The sequence below is a fragment of the Panthera leo genome, chromosome A1 (genome assembly GCF_018350215.1).
Source record: "Panthera leo isolate Ple1 chromosome A1, P.leo_Ple1_pat1.1, whole genome shotgun sequence".
In the NCBI taxonomy this organism is placed as follows: domain Eukaryota; kingdom Metazoa; phylum Chordata; class Mammalia; order Carnivora; family Felidae; genus Panthera; species Panthera leo.
Window position 1 is genome coordinate 20,294,000 of NC_056679.1, and position 16,459 is coordinate 20,310,458.

Consider the following 16,459-nt stretch of genomic DNA (forward strand, 5'->3'; position numbering starts at 1 on the left):
TACAGAAAAAGATGGCAGAGGACCCCATTTTTTAGTAGTTATCTGAGCGGTGTGATTATGGGTGACTTAAAAAAATTTTTTTAGGGGCGCCTGGGTGGCTCAGTCGGTTGAGCGTCCGACTTCGGGCCAGGTCATGATCTCACGTCCGTGAGTTCAAGCCCCGCGTCAGGCTCTGTGCTGACAGCTCGGAGCCTGGAGCCTGCTTCAGATTCTGTGTCTCCCTCTCTCTGATCCTCCCACATTCATGCTCTGTCTCTCTCTGTCTCAAAAATAAATAAACGTTAAAAAAAATTAAAATTTTTTTATTAATATTAATCTTTATTATTTATTTATTTATTTTTTTAACGTTTTTATTTATTTTTGAGACAGGGAGAGACAGAGCATGAACAGGGGAGGGTCAGAGAGAGGGAGACACAGAATCTGAAACAGGCTCCAGGCTCTGAGCTGTCAGCACAGAGCCCGACGCGGGGCTCGAACTCACGGACCGTGAGATCATGACCTGAGCCGAAGTCGGCCGTTCAACCGACTGAGCCACCCAGGCGCCCCTAATCTTTATTTTTAAGAGAGAAAGAGTATGAGTGGGGGAGGGGCAGAGAGAGAGGGAGACACAGAATCCGAAACAGGCTCCAGGCTCCGAGCTGTCAGCACAGACCCCGACGCGGGGCTCAGACCCACAAACCGCAAGATCATGACCTGAGCAGAAGTCAGGCACTTAACCGACTGAGCCACCCAGGCGCCCCTATGGGTGACTTTTAATATTGTCTTCAGCCGTTTTCATTTTCTGCAATGCATGTGTGCCACTTTTATAATAAAATAATAAACAGATCTGTTTTTAAGGAAATATGCATTGAGTCCAGGCAGCAAGGTTTCTCCGGGAATTCAGATTCATTGTCAGCATGGTGTCGGAGGCAGTTGTGGAATACTAAGAGAGAACACCAAGACAGAACCCCGGGGAACACCAGCATTGAAGGAATGAGCGAAAAAACCTAAAGGAAAAATTGCAAGAAGTGTCGGGGAAGTCCGTGAAAGTGAGGTTTCAGGGAGGGGGTTCCGCCCAACGCCATCCAACAGCAGAAGGCCTCAGTAAGGGAGAGACAGATAGACTCGTATTGGAGTAGGTAGATCGGAAGCCAGGGTTGGGGCCACTTCCAAGTAAAGAGAGGCGTTGCGAGCCAGGGAAGATGGGTAAGTGGAGACAGGATGTATAGACAGACGGCTGTCAAGAAATTTGGCTAGAAGGGAAGGGGTGAAACCGTGCGGTGGATACGAGGGCATATTGTGTGGGTGACGATCTGGCGAGCTGTAGCACCGGCGGGTGACCTGCTGCACTGTCACCTTTCTCTCGTGACGGCAAGGCCAGATGATCTGGATGGAGTCCGCGCGGTGCGTGATATACCTGTGCTCCCCGAAGCTCCGCAGCCTGCGAGAGCTGGAGGCACACCGGATGCACCTGTCTGACATCGCCCCCCACGACACCACCAGGGACCTCATCCTCCTGAACCAGCAGCGGCTGGCAGAGATTGAGCTGTCCAACCAGCTGGAGAGGAAGAAGGAGGAGCTGCGGGTCCTCTCCCAGCACTTGGCCATAGAAAAGAAGAAAACCGAGACCTTGCTTTATGCCATGCTGCCGGAACATGTGGCCAACCAGCTGAAGGAGGGCAAAAAGGTCGCCGCGGGTAAAGCATTCCCTCCCCTTCATGGGTGCCCCTGGGCAAGAGTAGCGGTGTGCCTCAGGGGTTAGGGGCACAGCCTCCGAAACCAGACAGCTCTGGGTTTGGATTCTGGGTCCGTCACTTGTTAGCAGCATGATCTTGGGCAGGTTGCTTGAGATGCACGTCCTCAGTTTTCTTCTCCCAACGTCAAGAATAATGAAAGTAATACCAGAGTGAAACACGGATTAAGTAAGAGTGCCTGTCAACTTCACCCACCTATGGCACGTTCTCTAAGACCCGAAAGCTACGGCTTGACACTGGCCTTTTCGTCAGTGGCCACGAATAGAGTTCTTTAGCTGGACATAATACACCCACACGTTACCTAAATCATGGGCCTCTAAAGACCATTCTGGGGGAGCAAGCCATTTCTGGAGGAAACGATGCCATGTTTACTCTGACCTCGCTTCCCACTTGTCACGGGTGCGTGTTCACCCCCAGACATGTGTGGTAAACTAACTCAATGCCAGGGTGCTGCCAGGTCTCGAGGACCCAAAGGAGGTCACAGTCTTGCGGGTTTGACAGACATAGACAGAATAATTTCACAGGGGTGGCGGTAGCCAAAGGAAAGGGAACTAACGTGCATTAAAGAGCAATTATTGTGCCAGGATCTGTGTTAGATGGTTTTAGACGTGCCATTTCATTGAATTCTCTGAACACTTCTATGAGCGGGGTGCTATTATCCAAAACAGCTGAGTAAATCTACATTCACCCCAGTTTATGAGTAAAAGAGCTGAAGACTAATCAGAAGTCCGTCTAACTCCAACATTCATACTTTTTCCATGACAAAGGTGTGGAAACACAGATGCCAGGGAAATTAACGATAACAAGGCGTCAGAAAGGAAGAGACAGGAGGCAGGGGCTGTGAGGGTTTGTATATATCAAGTGTAGGGCACTTGAGTTAGACCTTGAGACTTTATTTCAGAGGAAAAGCAGGGAAAGGCATTTTGGGAGAACGGGATTGCAGGAGCAAAGGTGAGGCAGTCTCAAGATAAATACCGCAGCCTGTAGGATACTCCACTTGACACGACCAGTAGGTAGCTAGGAATTGTGGGGAGAGCTCGAAGAAAGTTCCTTGGGTAAGCTATCGATCTGGGAATTATTGCAGTGTGGGTGGTGGTTAAACACCGACTCTATGAATTATAAATAAGGTCAGTCAGGGGGCATGAGGTGAGAAGGGACGAGGGTTAGGTTTTGAAGCTTAAGGAACACCTATTATTTAAGGAGGAAGAAAAGCCAGTGGAATGTGTAAAACAAGGAGATCAGAAAGGTAGGGAGAATATGAGGAGAGAATGGCAGGCCAGAAGCCAGAGGGCAGAGGAAACTATGTGAAGGAGAGATTATTACCAGAGGTATAAATAATACAGAGAATGCCCAGCTGTGTTCAAGCAGTCACCCATTTGGTCATCCAACAAGTATTTATTGAGGATCTACTATGTGCCAGGCCCTGCTCTAGGTGCTGGGGATACAGCAGAGTACAAAACAGTCTCTCATCTCGTGGAGCTTACAGTCCAGTGGGGAAGATAGGCAACAAACAAATAAAAAATCCCACATAAAATATGCCATGTAAGGCTTGTGGGGTTGGGGGCAGAAATCAGGCCAAAAGGATAGAGTCTAGGGACTGTTATTTTAGATAGAGTGATAAAGGAAGTTCTCACTGAGGTGGTTATGTGTGAGATGTGAGACAGAGCCCTTTGGATATTGGAGAAAAGAGAAGTCGGAGAAAAGAGGCAGAGGAAACAGCAGGTGCCAGGGGCCTAAGCAGGAGGCACTTATGAAACCCCAAGGAGGCCAGTGTGGCTGGAGTGGAGTAAGCCAGGGAGCATGGAGACGTGAGATCAGAGAGATGGTGGGACAGAGGGGACCCCTTACTGGCCATGGTAAGGATTTTCTTTCTTTTCTTTTCTTTTTTTTTTTTGAGGGGGGGGCGGTGGGGAGAGCAGGAAAGAGCACACGAGCAGGGGAGAGGCAAAGAGAGAGAGAGAGAGAGGGCAAGAGAGTATCTTAAGTAACAAGGAGCCTGACACAGGGCTTGATGTGGGGCTTGATCCCACAACCCTGGAATCATGACCCGAGCCAAAACCAAGAGTCGGGCACTCAACTGGCTGAGCCACCCAGGCACCCCAAGGATTTTCCAGTTTAGTCTCAGTGTGTTGAAATCACGGATTTGAGGCATAGGATTGGAGGGTCTGACTTCAACAGGTCATCTGGCTGCCGTATGAAAATTAGCAAGGCTGGAAGCGGCCCAAGGAGTTAGGAGGACGCGCTGAGCACACGTAGCCCTCTCGCCAGACACGGATAGTGGAAGTCGCCACTTCGTGACGACCAGTCTCTGTCAGCCCCGGCCTGGATCTCCTGTAGTTCGGGCTCCGCGGCAGGCCACCTGCCAGAAGCTTCTCTGTAAGCCAGGGCCCACCCAGCCTATTCCTGTCCTGCCATGGCTCTCATCACACCTTACCGGGTGCTTCTTTACTCCTACATCTTCTTCACTGGACTGGGGGCACCTTAGAGGCAGAGGTGCTGTCTGTTCCACGTTGCACGCGTCTCCCCGAACAACGACCAGCTCATAGCAGGCACTCAGGGAGTGTCTGTTGGCCGAATGGACCCGGCTCCTTTTCCCCAAGGCTCAGCCAGATTTGGTTCCCAGAGAGCACTTGAGTCTAGAATCCAGAGAATCATCATCCCACATCCCTGGCTCTCACTGACGCTCAGTTTACGTTTTGCAGGAGAATTTAAAACCTGCACCATTCTCTTCAGTGACGTGGTGACATTTACTAACATCTGTGCTGCCTGCCAACCTATCCAGATAGTGACCATGCTGAATTCCATGTATTCCAAGTTTGACAGATTAACCAGTGTCCACGAGGTCTACAAAGTAAGTGTTCACCTACTGCGTGTGCGTCCCGCTCAGGCAGGGCGGGAGCTCGGTTATCGGTCTTCCTTTGCCTCTCTCTTCGCTGCTCTGTGGTCTGGTGTGGATGGGAGTGGGGTGAGGAGATACAGCTAACAGGGAATTGGAGATATCTTAGCAATTTTAGTTTTTCAGAAATCTTTTTATAATATCCAGTGCCAAAAGGCCTTTGAGGGGCACACTTTTCCCAGAGAGTAATTCTACCCCTTCCATTCGGCAGAGAGTCTAATCTGAATAACGTACGGCTGATACATAGCATCATACACTAACTCAGGAGCCATGTCTTCTATGGAGCTTCCACCAGAAGCAGAAAGCCCTTTGGGCTAGCTCATTGATGGTTTCCTGAGTCAGTTTTCCTCTCAGCCCTCCCTTATGCTCCGTATACTCCTGGCCAGTAACCACCAGCTTCGATATGGTCCTTCTGTCAATATGTGGAAAATGACAAAAATATTTAGTGATATATTGGATGCATGAAGGAAACCATCTGAATACCCTCTCTTCCCTCTTCCAGGTGGAAACTATAGGAGATGCCTACATGGTGGTAGGGGGCGTACCAGTGCCCACTGGAAGTCATGCTCAAAGAGTGGCTAACTTTGCTCTGGGGATGAGAATTTCTGCAAAAGAAGTGATGAATCCTGTCACTGGAGAGCCCATCCAGGTAGAGAGAAACTGAGTACTCTGTTTGATATCGACCATCCCACACACTACAAAGTAGAATTCTGTTTATTAGTCTGCTCACGTGGCTGCTGGGCATGTTACAGTAATTACGATGGGTAACGTCTCCCAACTCTTGTCTTCTCTTGAATATGTTTTAAGTAATAGAAATATTAGCAAAGATATCATCGTCCCAACTTTTCTTAAATTTCAGGGGAGGCTTTGGAGCGTGGGATTTTCATGTGATTTACCACGAGCGTCTTTCTCGATAGCTTGGGACAGTGCTGAGCAAGCCTCTCCACTTGCTTTGCAGGGCTCGATCCGTCTTGGTATCTGGTTCGTTCGTAATGCCTGCTTTTTTATTTGAGCATCCAACCTAACAAGTGGTTCATCCCCGCCCGCCCCTGGGGAAACTGTATACTCAGCATGTCCTCTCCCAGGTCAAGTCAGGCTGAGGCGGGAAACTGCTTCCAGCCAGCAGCTCGGACACCACGATGCCATGAGAGATTTAGAACAGCTTTCCTCCCACCACGTGGCCCTGAGTGAGACGTCTGCCCACCTTTCTCACAGGAACCTGCTCTTCCAGGCATGGACATTTGTTCACACTATAAAAGATGGACAGACAATTTTGGAGATGAAAAGCAGGTGTCGTCTTCTGTCTGCTCAGCAGATCCTTGACGCCCTGAGATGCCTTAGAGCAGGGCTTCTGCATTTTAAAATGTAACCCCTTCCCTGATCCTGGCAGTCAGGTCTTCAAAATAAACTACACAGCCAACCGAAACTCAATAAAGACAAGTATAAGACAGAATTGGATTTTTCTAAATTATGACCCTTATGTAGGAGATTCTGAAGATGTGTTCAGCTCACCCTCACTACAAGTCAGACACTGAGAAATGCTGCAGGTTCTGTTCTGGTATGCACTGGGTGCTTCTGAGTAAAAGCCAGCTTTACGTAGTTGCAGGAACTACATATCCACAATATTTGGTCCATTGGAAACACGCAGATACATCCATTGAATACAAGCCCCAGGATCATAAATAAAAAATCAAGATGGGAGGGAATGAGATAAGAAGGTCAGATAAGAGATATGTGTTTCAGTTAAAGGGCTCTAATATAAGCCATTAAAGAAAAAAAGAATTGAATAGATACCGTTGTGTAAAGTGTGTGTGTGTGTGTGTGTGTGTGTGTGTGCGCATGAGTGTGTGTAAAAGGCATAGCTATAGAGATGACAGTAATGTCATACCAGTACGAATGAAATTAAACAATAAATTCCTGGAAACTATCCTGGTGGATTTTACCCAGAAGAAAGCAGGAAAAGATGTTATCAAGTTTAAGATAAGAATAGGGACATAGGAGCATCATTAAATATCCTCCAGAAACAACCTACCGTGTGGGTTTATTTAAGGAAGTAGGGAAAAGGACTTGAAACATCTCTCTCTCTTAAAAGAATTGTGCTGCCATTTCAACAATTTTTAGTATATGTGCTGCCGAAGCGAGCACTCAACAATTTTTAAATTAGTACTCTGAGATCTTCTACTATTTTATTCACATTTCCTTCAACGCACATGTACTGAGGTCCTACTCTGCATGAGACAGTATTCTCGGTGTTTGACAGGCTCATTTTCCTAGAGGAATGCATCTTCTTATTTCAGGGAGAAGAAAATCTAGCCTGAAAAGATAACTAGGTCTGGTTAGGATGTAGAAACCTGCAGTAGGCTGCTCTTCCCATACTAGTCGTTAAAAAAACTTAGTGAGCAAAGAAATTGAAATAAACTGATTCCAGAAAGCAACCAGCCCTTTCAAAGAGGACACCCATAGTTATGTTCATGTCTAGTAAAGCTGCAGGCGAGGGTGAGAAGAAACCAGTCTGAATTTTAGTGAATTTTAATGGCCACATGGAGGCCAGAATGATAGGTTAGAATCCCAAAGATCGTGTCTTTTGTCAGTTCTAGCCACAGAATCTGTACCCATCTACCAACTCTCCCACAGGCCTTCACCAAGTACATGTGGTTATTCAGTCAAAGGATGGGGTTAGGAGGAGAACTGAGAGAAACCCCCAGTCCCTGAGGCATGTGAGGCACATTCTCCAAATGCAAGTCAATGGCCCATGAAAAGGTAGGGTTAGAGTCAGAGAACAGACAGAAATCCCTGTGAGGTATTCTTGGCCTTTACCAAGGGCACTACAATGACACTTTGAAGTCTAAGGGCAGAGAAGAATGGTAAAGAGAAATCTCCCAATGTGCAGAGAGCCAGCATGGGACTAAAGGGCAAAGAGACCCCCAAACACCTCACCTCACAATTAGGCTGTAAATCAGAAAGAGATCTTCCACAATTTAGAAAGCCGGACACTTACTGTAAAGTATAAGGGGGTTCTCAGATCCTTGCTGGTGCTCACATCCCGAGCCCTGATGGCGATAAAATCCTGATCTAGCCTTCTTAATATATGAAATCATATATTGCATGGAATCTAGCAGTGTCTTGGCAAAAGAAGCCCAGACTCAATTCAAATACAGATAAAATTCACTCGGTCTCCACTCTAGCCGCCTGACAAAAAAGAGATTTGAACTTTACTGAACACTGAATATTATCTACTTCAGTCTCTACTGTACTTTCACATACAATATAGAACATACAACTAAATAATTAAAAATATGAGATGCTAGAAAATCGAGAAAAATGTGGTTTAGTGTATGGCCAAGAGAGGAAATAGTCAACAGAAGCAGGTCTGAAAACGGCCTGGATGTTGGAATTATGGGACAGAATCTTTTCAATAACTACAATAAATATTTTAGGAGATCTACTGGAAAAGGGGAACTGGTTTGAACAGATGGGAAATACATGCTATCTATCTATAACTATCTATTAATCTATCTATCCAATGGAAATGAAAACCATGATATCAGAAATCGGGAATAGAGAATTCATTTTAGGGCTTTAACGGATTCTAGACACACTAAAGGAAAGGATCAAGGATTGTGAAAATGAACAATACACTGAAACACAGAGAAGGAAGCAGGGTGAAAAAAATGAAACAGCACATCCTAGATCTGTAGGACAATATCAAATGGACTACCACAAGTGGAACTAGGGTCCTAGAAGGATACAGTGAGACTGGGTCAGAAGAAATATGTGAAGAAATAATGACTGAGAATTTTCCAACATTGATGAAGGATATCAACTTACATATCCAAGAGCTTAGCAAACCCAAACAGGATAAATACAAAGATAAGCACTTCCATTCTTAAATACCAAAAGCCCTACTCAGTGCAATTCAGCAAGAAAAAGAAATATAAGACATAAAGATTGGAAGGGAAGATGTAAAATGATCTTTTTACAAAGACCATGGTGGACTTATAAAACCTCAGCTAGATCAAAATACCAAGGTCACAGGATATAAGGACAGTGCACAAAAATTAGTTGAATATGTATATACTAAGGACAAAAATTTGGAAAATGAAATAAAAACAAACTACCTAAATTTAGTTTTAAATGTTGGAAAATAAGAAAACTGGAGGACTTGCACTACCTAATTGTAAGATTTATTGTAAAGCTACACTAACAAAGACAGGGTGAAATTAGAAGGATAAACATGGATCATTGGAGCAGTACAGAGAGCCCAGAAAGAAACTACATATTTAAAGTCAATTAATTTTTAACCAAGGCACAAAATCAGGTCAGCAGGGAAAGGAATTTCTTTTTAAGAAATGGTTCATTTCTGGGGCAGCTGGGTAGCTCAGTCGGTTAAGTATCCAACTTCAGCTCAGGTCATGATCTTGAAGTTTATGAGTTTGAGCCCTGTTTCAGGCTCTGTGCTGACAGCTCAGAGCCTGGAACTTGCTTCAGATTCTGTGTCTCCCTCTCTCTCTCTCTGCCCCTCCCCCACTTGCAATCTCTCTCTCTCTCTCTCTCTCAAAAATAAATAAAAGTATTTTTAAAAATTTTAAAAAAGAAATGGTTCATTTTAATTGAAAATACATACGGAAAGAAAAATGTACCTCAATCCTTCATATATAAAAATTAATTTGATATATATCACAGATGTAAACATAAATGCTAGAACCATAAAGCTTTTTGAAGGAAATATAGGCGAATAGCTCCATGAATTTGGGGTAAGCACTAATTTCTTAGATTGGACACAAAAAATATTAATCATGAAAGTAAAAAAACCCTGATAAACCTCATTATTGTGGGCCAAATTTTGTTCCCCCCCAAATTCATATATTGATGCTTTACCCCCCGGGCCTCAGAATATGACTATATGTGGATATAGGGCCTTTACAGAGGTGGTCAAGTTAAAATGAAGCTGTCAGGGTGGGCCCTAATCCCATTTGACTGGTGTCCTTGCACGAAGAGGAAATCTGGACATAGGAAGAAACACCAGGGATGCACAGGCACAAAGAAGAGACTATGTGAGGCCATCCACAAACCCAGGGGAGATGCTGCAGAGGAAACGAAGCCTGCCAACACTTCGATCTCACGGTTCCACCCTCCAGAACTGGGAGAAAATAAATTCCTGTTGTTGAAGCCACTCAGTCTGTGGGTGTACAGAATGGGAAAAATACTTGAAATATATGTGTATCCCATAACCAAGCATATAGTAGAGAACTCCTCTATATTAACGATGAAAGATAATCCCGGTTTTTATATGAGCAAACTCTTGAACAGACTTTTCAAGAAAAAAGATACAAGAACGGACACAAGCTGCATGAAAATGTGCTTAACATCGTTAGCCGTCAGCAACATGCAAATTAAGACCACAACGAGGTAGCATTTCACACCCACCAGAAGACCAAATGATGGTGAGACTGTGGAGCAACTGGAGTGTCACATTGCTGATGAGAATGTAAAATGGTGCAAACACTCCGGAAAATTGCTAGCAAACGGTCTGTTTTTTGTTTTTTTGTAACATTAAATACGCATCTACCTTGTGATCCAGGAATTCTGCTTGTAGGCACTTATCTAAGAAAAATGGAAATGTGTGTCTACAAACAGATCTGTATAAGAGTGTTCCTAATGGCCCCAAACTGGAAATAACCCAAATGTTCGTGAAGTTAGAAGCCTGGATAAAGAAACTGCGGTATGTTTTTACGATAGAACAGTTGCAGTAATAGAAGAATGAATGACTGAAACATACAACAACATGGATGAATCTCAGAAACATTCAACTGGATAAATGAAGGCAGGCACAGAACAATATACTCTACGATTCCATTTGTGCATAGTCCTAGAACAGGCAAATAATTCTTTGTAAAAGAAATGAGGAAGCCGTTACCCCTGCAGAGAGGGAGGGAACTTAACTGGAAAGGGCAACAAGGGGACGTCGCGAAGTAATGAAAGTAGTCTGTATGTTATTCTGGATGGTGGATTATAGGGTATATGCTCCTGTCAAAACTCACGGAGCTAAATGCTGAAGATCTGTCTTTCCGTTTTAGGTATATTATACCTTAATTTAAAAATAAAAGCGAGAGTATTCGACGGTCCCTTTTCAGTGAGATTCTCTTTGTACAGATCAGAGTGGGGATCCACACAGGACCAGTCTTAGCAGGTGTGGTGGGAGACAAGATGCCGCGGTACTGTTTGTTCGGTGACACTGTGAACACGGCTTCTAGGATGGAGAGTCACGGGCTTCCCAATAAAGTGCACCTCAGCCCCACGGCCTACAGGTAGCCATTCATTTATTCATTCCTTCCTTTGTCTTTTCCTACCTCCAGAATGCTCACGGTGCCTGGCAGCCGTGGGATCGGGGGTAGTGAAGGAAACCCGTGGTTCTTCTCCCGTGCCACGCTGGCTTATAGAAGACATTGTACCAGACAACAAATACTGTCGAGCCTCTTCCATAAGATAGTTTTGCTCCCAAGGAGCATATGGTCTAACGCGGGGATTGGCAAAGCATAGTCATAGGCCAAATCCAGTCTGCTGCTTGTTTTTTGTAAATAAAGTTTTATTGGAACACAGCCATGCTTGTTGATTTACACATTGTCTATGGCTGCTCTCATGGGACAACAGCAGAGTCGAGGAGCTGTGGCAGAGGCCGTATGGCCTGCAAAGCTGAAAATATTTACTCTCTGGTCTTTTGCAAAAAAAAGTGTGCTGACCCTTGGTCTCGCAGAAAAAGAAAGAAGTGTTCACTAATAATTATTTTGAAAGTGTGATAAGTACAATGGTAAAGATAAGCATAAAATAATACTTATGGTTTCTTGAGACCTTACAGGAGGTGAACCAAATTCTGTTCTGAGTTATTTTATATATGTATATGTTCATTTACTCTCACAACGGCTCTATGAAAATGTACTATTATTCTTATCTACAGAGGAGAAAAAAAAAAAATCAGGCACAAAAAAGTTAATGACTCGCTTCGGGTCCCAAGTTGGCTAGGAAGGAAAAGAGCCCAGATCAAATGTGGGGCGAGGCTCTGAGTCCCTGCTTTATCCACTGTACTCTTGTGCTTGAGGTAATTCAAGCGTGTGTGTCTTGGGAGACTAAGCGGGGTGCCTCATCCAGGAAAGAAATCCTTTGTGGAGGAAGAGATTCCTGAGCTGAATCCTGAACAAGGAGTTCCGAGTAGGATTTAGCCAAAGCTGAGGCTTTGGGGGAGAAAACCCAGCAGTACCAGCACAGATGTAGAGGAGGAGCTAAGAACTACAATTTAGCTCGCTAGAGTAGACAATATGGAGCCGAAAGTAGTGTGAGCTGTGTGTGCCCTGTCGAAGAGCAAGGGTGTGCCCTGTAGGTGGAGAAGAGCCCCCGGGGAGTGTGAGATTGGAGACAATGGGGGGCCCAGGGTTTTATTTGATGCTGATACTCAAGACCATGCAAGGACAGGGGTGCCTGGGTGGCTTAGTTGGTTAAGCATCGGGCTTTGGCTTAGGTCATGATCTCATGGTTTGTGAGTTCGAGCCCCGCATCAGGTTCTACGCTGATGGTGTGGGGCCTGTTCGGGATTCTCTCTCTCTCTCCCTCTCCCTCTCCGCCCCTCTCCCACTTACTCTCTCTCTCTCTCTCTCTCAAAATAAATAAACTTAAAAAAAAAAAAGGCTGTGCAAGGACAGATTTGAGGATCAGGAAACAAGACAGAGAGGACCTGTTAGGAGCTGGGTTTGAACCAGATCATTGGTGGTGGGAATTTGGGGGAAAGTAAAATCAGCTGAACCTGGTAACTGCTAGAAATGGAGAATGAGAAAGAGGGAGAAGCCTTGAATGTCTCCCAGGCCTCCATCCTGGGTGACAGTGACCTGAATCTCACCACTGGAGACAGGACAGGTAAGAGGGCTTCCAGTCTACAGGGGCAGACGATGAGTTCAGGTTCGGAAGTGTTGAATTCAAAGGAACCGCAGAGCATCCTAGGTACAGGTGCCATTACATGGATGGATGAAATATGGAGTTGAGGTGTTGGCTGGGGCTCCCAACTTGGCGAAAGCAGCATATGGTCGGTAATTCAGCCAGGGGATTGATGAGATCACCTGGGAAAGGTGCAGTGGGAAAAGAGCAGCGCAAAGAACCAACATTTAAGTGGCAGGTGGATGAAGAGGGGCCCGTGTGAGAGGCAAAAGAAATAAGAAAGGAACGGCAGAGTTCAGGGTGAGAGGCACCCTTGGAGATATTTTTAGGGAGGAGGAACTGAACAAAAATGTCAAAATAGTGACAGGGACTGAAACACGTGCACCAGAGGTTTTGGGGACACGATCAGAAGTAGTTGTGGTAGAATGGTGGGGATAGACACTGGGATATGGGTTGAAGGATAAATGGGAGAGAGTGTATAGGATTAAAGGAGGCGATGATAACGTGGGAAGGTTTTCGCTTCTGTTTGGGAAGGAAGGGACCTTAGCAGGCTAGCAGGCTGAGGGAGGATGCAGACGGTGGGAGCCGGAGAGAAAGTGAGAAGTGGCTGGTTGGGCCAGGCCTTGAGCAAGCGGGAAGGGACATCGATCGGGTGCCCCTGCACAAGACACGGCATCCTCTGAGACACCTCATCCTCAAAGACTGGGGCAAAGGGGGCGTGTAGCCGGTGGGGTGAGAGGCTGGGGGGGGGGTCTTACCTATAAATGGTTAAAACTTTATACAAGAATCAGATCACCAGGTAGGAAGCACAGTCAGTGACTTGAGGGTGAGGAAAGCAGGTGCCAAGTGGGGGGACTTGAGGAGAACAGCGAAGGTCTGAAATCTCCACAAAACTGGGAAAGGACAAGGGAAGGTCAGTGAGTGCTAAGACCTGGCTGAGGCAGCTGACCACGAATTAGAAAATCTCTGGTCTGCACCGTTCTGTGGTTTCTCTCCATTAGCTGGCGACAGCCAGTAAATAAATAAGCAAGAAAACGTTCCGTAGCTATCCCATAGCTCTGTCTCTTTTCACGGCCCCCTCCCTACACCCTTCTCTTCTGTTCCTTGGCAGCCAGAAGTCAGGGAGCAAGCTTGGGTGGTTAGGATGAGCAAGCTGGGGTAACGGGGTGCCTGGGGAAGATGGAAAGAAGAGCGCTGATCTCCAAGGAGCCTCCTGCTTCACAACCACGTGGGGCTGGAGCACACTTCCGCGTCACCCTCTCCATTGTCGCCAAAGCTTAAGTTATACATCCGTGATCGTTGATACCTGGTGCGATTTGTTCTCTCTGTGCAGAGCTCTGGAGAATGAGGGGTTTGAAATAGTTGAGAGGGGCGAAATCGAAGTGAAAGGGAAAGGGAAAATGACCACCTACTTTCTGATCCGGAACCTGCATGCCTCGGAGGACGAGATCATGGGCAGACCTCACAGCCGGCTTGATCGCAAGGGTGAGCAGAAAAGAGAAGCCGCATCTCAGTGTCGGATATTTTTTCCACTAACAACTTCAGATGTGTTTAGTGGGGCCCTTGGGCATGCGGGGTCGGCGTGGGTCATCCCTTTGCACGACTTTCTTTGGGTCGAGGCTCCCAAGGATCAGAGCAACCAGGATGAACACTTGCATCCGGGGTAGTCTGATGCCCCTGGAGCTGGGCTGATGGGCCCAGCCTAAAGGGTCCCTCATGCATTCATTTTCAAGGTTCTTGCCTGTCCCACAAGGGGGCTTTCACATCTGTCTACCCTGCAGCTGGGGGACGCCTTTAGAAGCTGTTTCTCAGCCTCAGAGGAGACTCCAGGACTGGCTTTCCTCACACCCTGAAACCATCCACCTTTCTCATTTTCTGCTGGCTTCTAAAACTGGGAAGAAGGACAAAATCTGTGACTCACACGGCTCCAGGAATGACGGGAGAGTGAGTTTAGGTTAAAACAACCCAGTGCTAAGCCAGCCCAGGGATCACCATTTGGCTCACGGTGCTGCAGCAGATGGAATCCAATGAGGAGGTTTCTATCGGCTGCCAGGCAGGCCCCTCCGCCCCACGCGGTCAGGGCCCCTTAACATCTGCCCTGGTTAACGCTGGGAGGTGCTGACCCGACGGGGAAACCCAGGAGCAGGAGGAAAACCTCCCTGAACCTCTGAAGCAAAGTGGAGGAGGAAGTGGATTCCTTCTGACAGGAGCTAATCTCTAGCTGCTCCGGGGGCTTGCCAAGGAAAATCTCGAAACCCAGGGGTTTCTGGTTGCTAACACGTGCGGGGAGGTCTCTTTGGGACACACGGGTTAACGTTACTATTTTTTAAAGTGGGGCTATCCCGACAAAGAGATGGGTATTTGAAGAGCTTGAAATATTGTTTTCATAGCACGTTCACCTCGCATTGGTCTCCCTGTGAGCGGGGACGGGTTGGGGCCACATTTGACTGATGCAGACACTGAGACAGAGAGATGTAAGTTAAAAACTAGGAATAACTTTGGCTGGTATAGACCAGAGGGCACCCTTAACAGAGTTTTTGGCCTGAATTTCTAGGCTCAAGGTGCCTCGCCCATGACATCACCTTCTCCCTCCCACCAGCATGCCCTCCCCACAGGGAGGATTGCCAGAAAGGGAGAAGGAAGGTTTTTCCCCCTTTTTTTTTTTGCTTTGTTGTCAGAACTAGACAAAGTAAATGGGGAGAGGCGTTGTGCCACCTGATTGTGCGAGAGGAGAGACAGAGCTGGAGGCTTTACACCAGGACGAAACACAATCCAGCCCAGATGCACCCAGCTGAAACTCGATACCGCCTTCTCCCTTGTTGCCCCTGCAGGGGTTCTCAGATGGGAAAGTTTGAGAAGCAGGATTCTAGAACATGGCGTGGGTCAGTAGACTCTAAACCGCTTTCAGTTCTGAGCTGGAAAAACAATACTAACCAACAGTAGAATATGAGTAAGGTGCCTCAGTTAAAGATTTCACTGTGGAGCCTGAGAAAGAGAAAGGGTGTGAAAGAGAGGGAGGGCTAGCCCCTTCTGGACCCTAAACAGCATCTCTGTGCAATTTGGGGAAAAGCACACTTTGGGGGGGGTAGATATCTCCCCAGGTATGGTTGATGGCAAAGGAAAGTCACCTGTTCCTCTGGGCTGACTTCAGCCCCACTCCTGACCTCCTTGGCCAGGTATCTCCATGCAGAGAAATGGCAGAAAGATCTCAGCCTTTTTTCTTTCCATGCTTCTCTCCATTTCCCCCTCCCCATCAGCCTAGGATCTCCTGCCAGGAGCGGAGGTTCGAGCCCTGGGGAAGGGAGTGCCTGCCCCTCCCATCCCCACTGCAGCGCAGTGCTGGAGACGGCCCCCAAACATGATCCTATTAGCCTGCAGGGGCCAAGGGACTTTGCCCCACACAGCAAGACCCAGCCTCTCAAAGCCAGTGATGGAGGAGGGGGATACGGAAACACTAATATGCACGCTAATGTTCTTCCCGAATTGGCCTCTTTCCTCAGATTATCTCCCATAGGACACACACACTGGTGTTTTGGGTGATTTGGGGGAGGCGCGGAAAGAAGTCCAAGGAGATGAAAGTGAGCAGAGTGGCACTGAGGCCCATGCTAAGAACTATGGGTAACTGCAGTGGGGCAGGGTGAGGGGGCCTCAGCAGTGACCTTCCGGTGCCCTTGTGGGTCTGAGCTCCTCCCCAACCTGGCAGGAGGGGACACCCGGGAGGTAACAGGAGCAAGAAAGGATGGGACCCCGGAGTGCTCTTGCTCAAACCATTCTCCTTTCTCCCTTTTGTTCTCCAAAGCAAGTGCGTTTACTGATTCATCTTCTAGCTGGTGAATGCGTTAAACATATTAAATGTCACATAATCTCCCCAGCAGTGACATTTAACAGGTGGAACCACTGTCCAGCA

At 46.9% G+C, this 16,459-nt stretch overlaps 1 protein-coding gene across 1 annotated transcript in view; it reads left to right on the top strand.

Annotated features, from left to right (window-relative positions):
* LOC122228940 (guanylate cyclase soluble subunit beta-2-like) overlaps nucleotides 1-16,174 on the top strand; it is a 62,075-nt gene extending 45,901 nt beyond the window's left edge. Inside the window, exons 11-17 of the mRNA XM_042954267.1 lie at nucleotides 1,356-1,676; nucleotides 4,436-4,584; nucleotides 5,132-5,278; nucleotides 10,783-10,937; nucleotides 13,886-14,215; nucleotides 14,334-14,496; nucleotides 16,067-16,174. Coding sequence (XP_042810201.1) covers nucleotides 1,356-1,676; nucleotides 4,436-4,584; nucleotides 5,132-5,278; nucleotides 10,783-10,937; nucleotides 13,886-14,215; nucleotides 14,334-14,496; nucleotides 16,067-16,174 — 1,373 coding nt within the window. The remainder of the gene's footprint in view (nucleotides 1-1,355; nucleotides 1,677-4,435; nucleotides 4,585-5,131; nucleotides 5,279-10,782; nucleotides 10,938-13,885; nucleotides 14,216-14,333; nucleotides 14,497-16,066) is intronic.
* The last annotated feature ends 285 nt before the right edge of the window (nucleotides 16,175-16,459 follow it).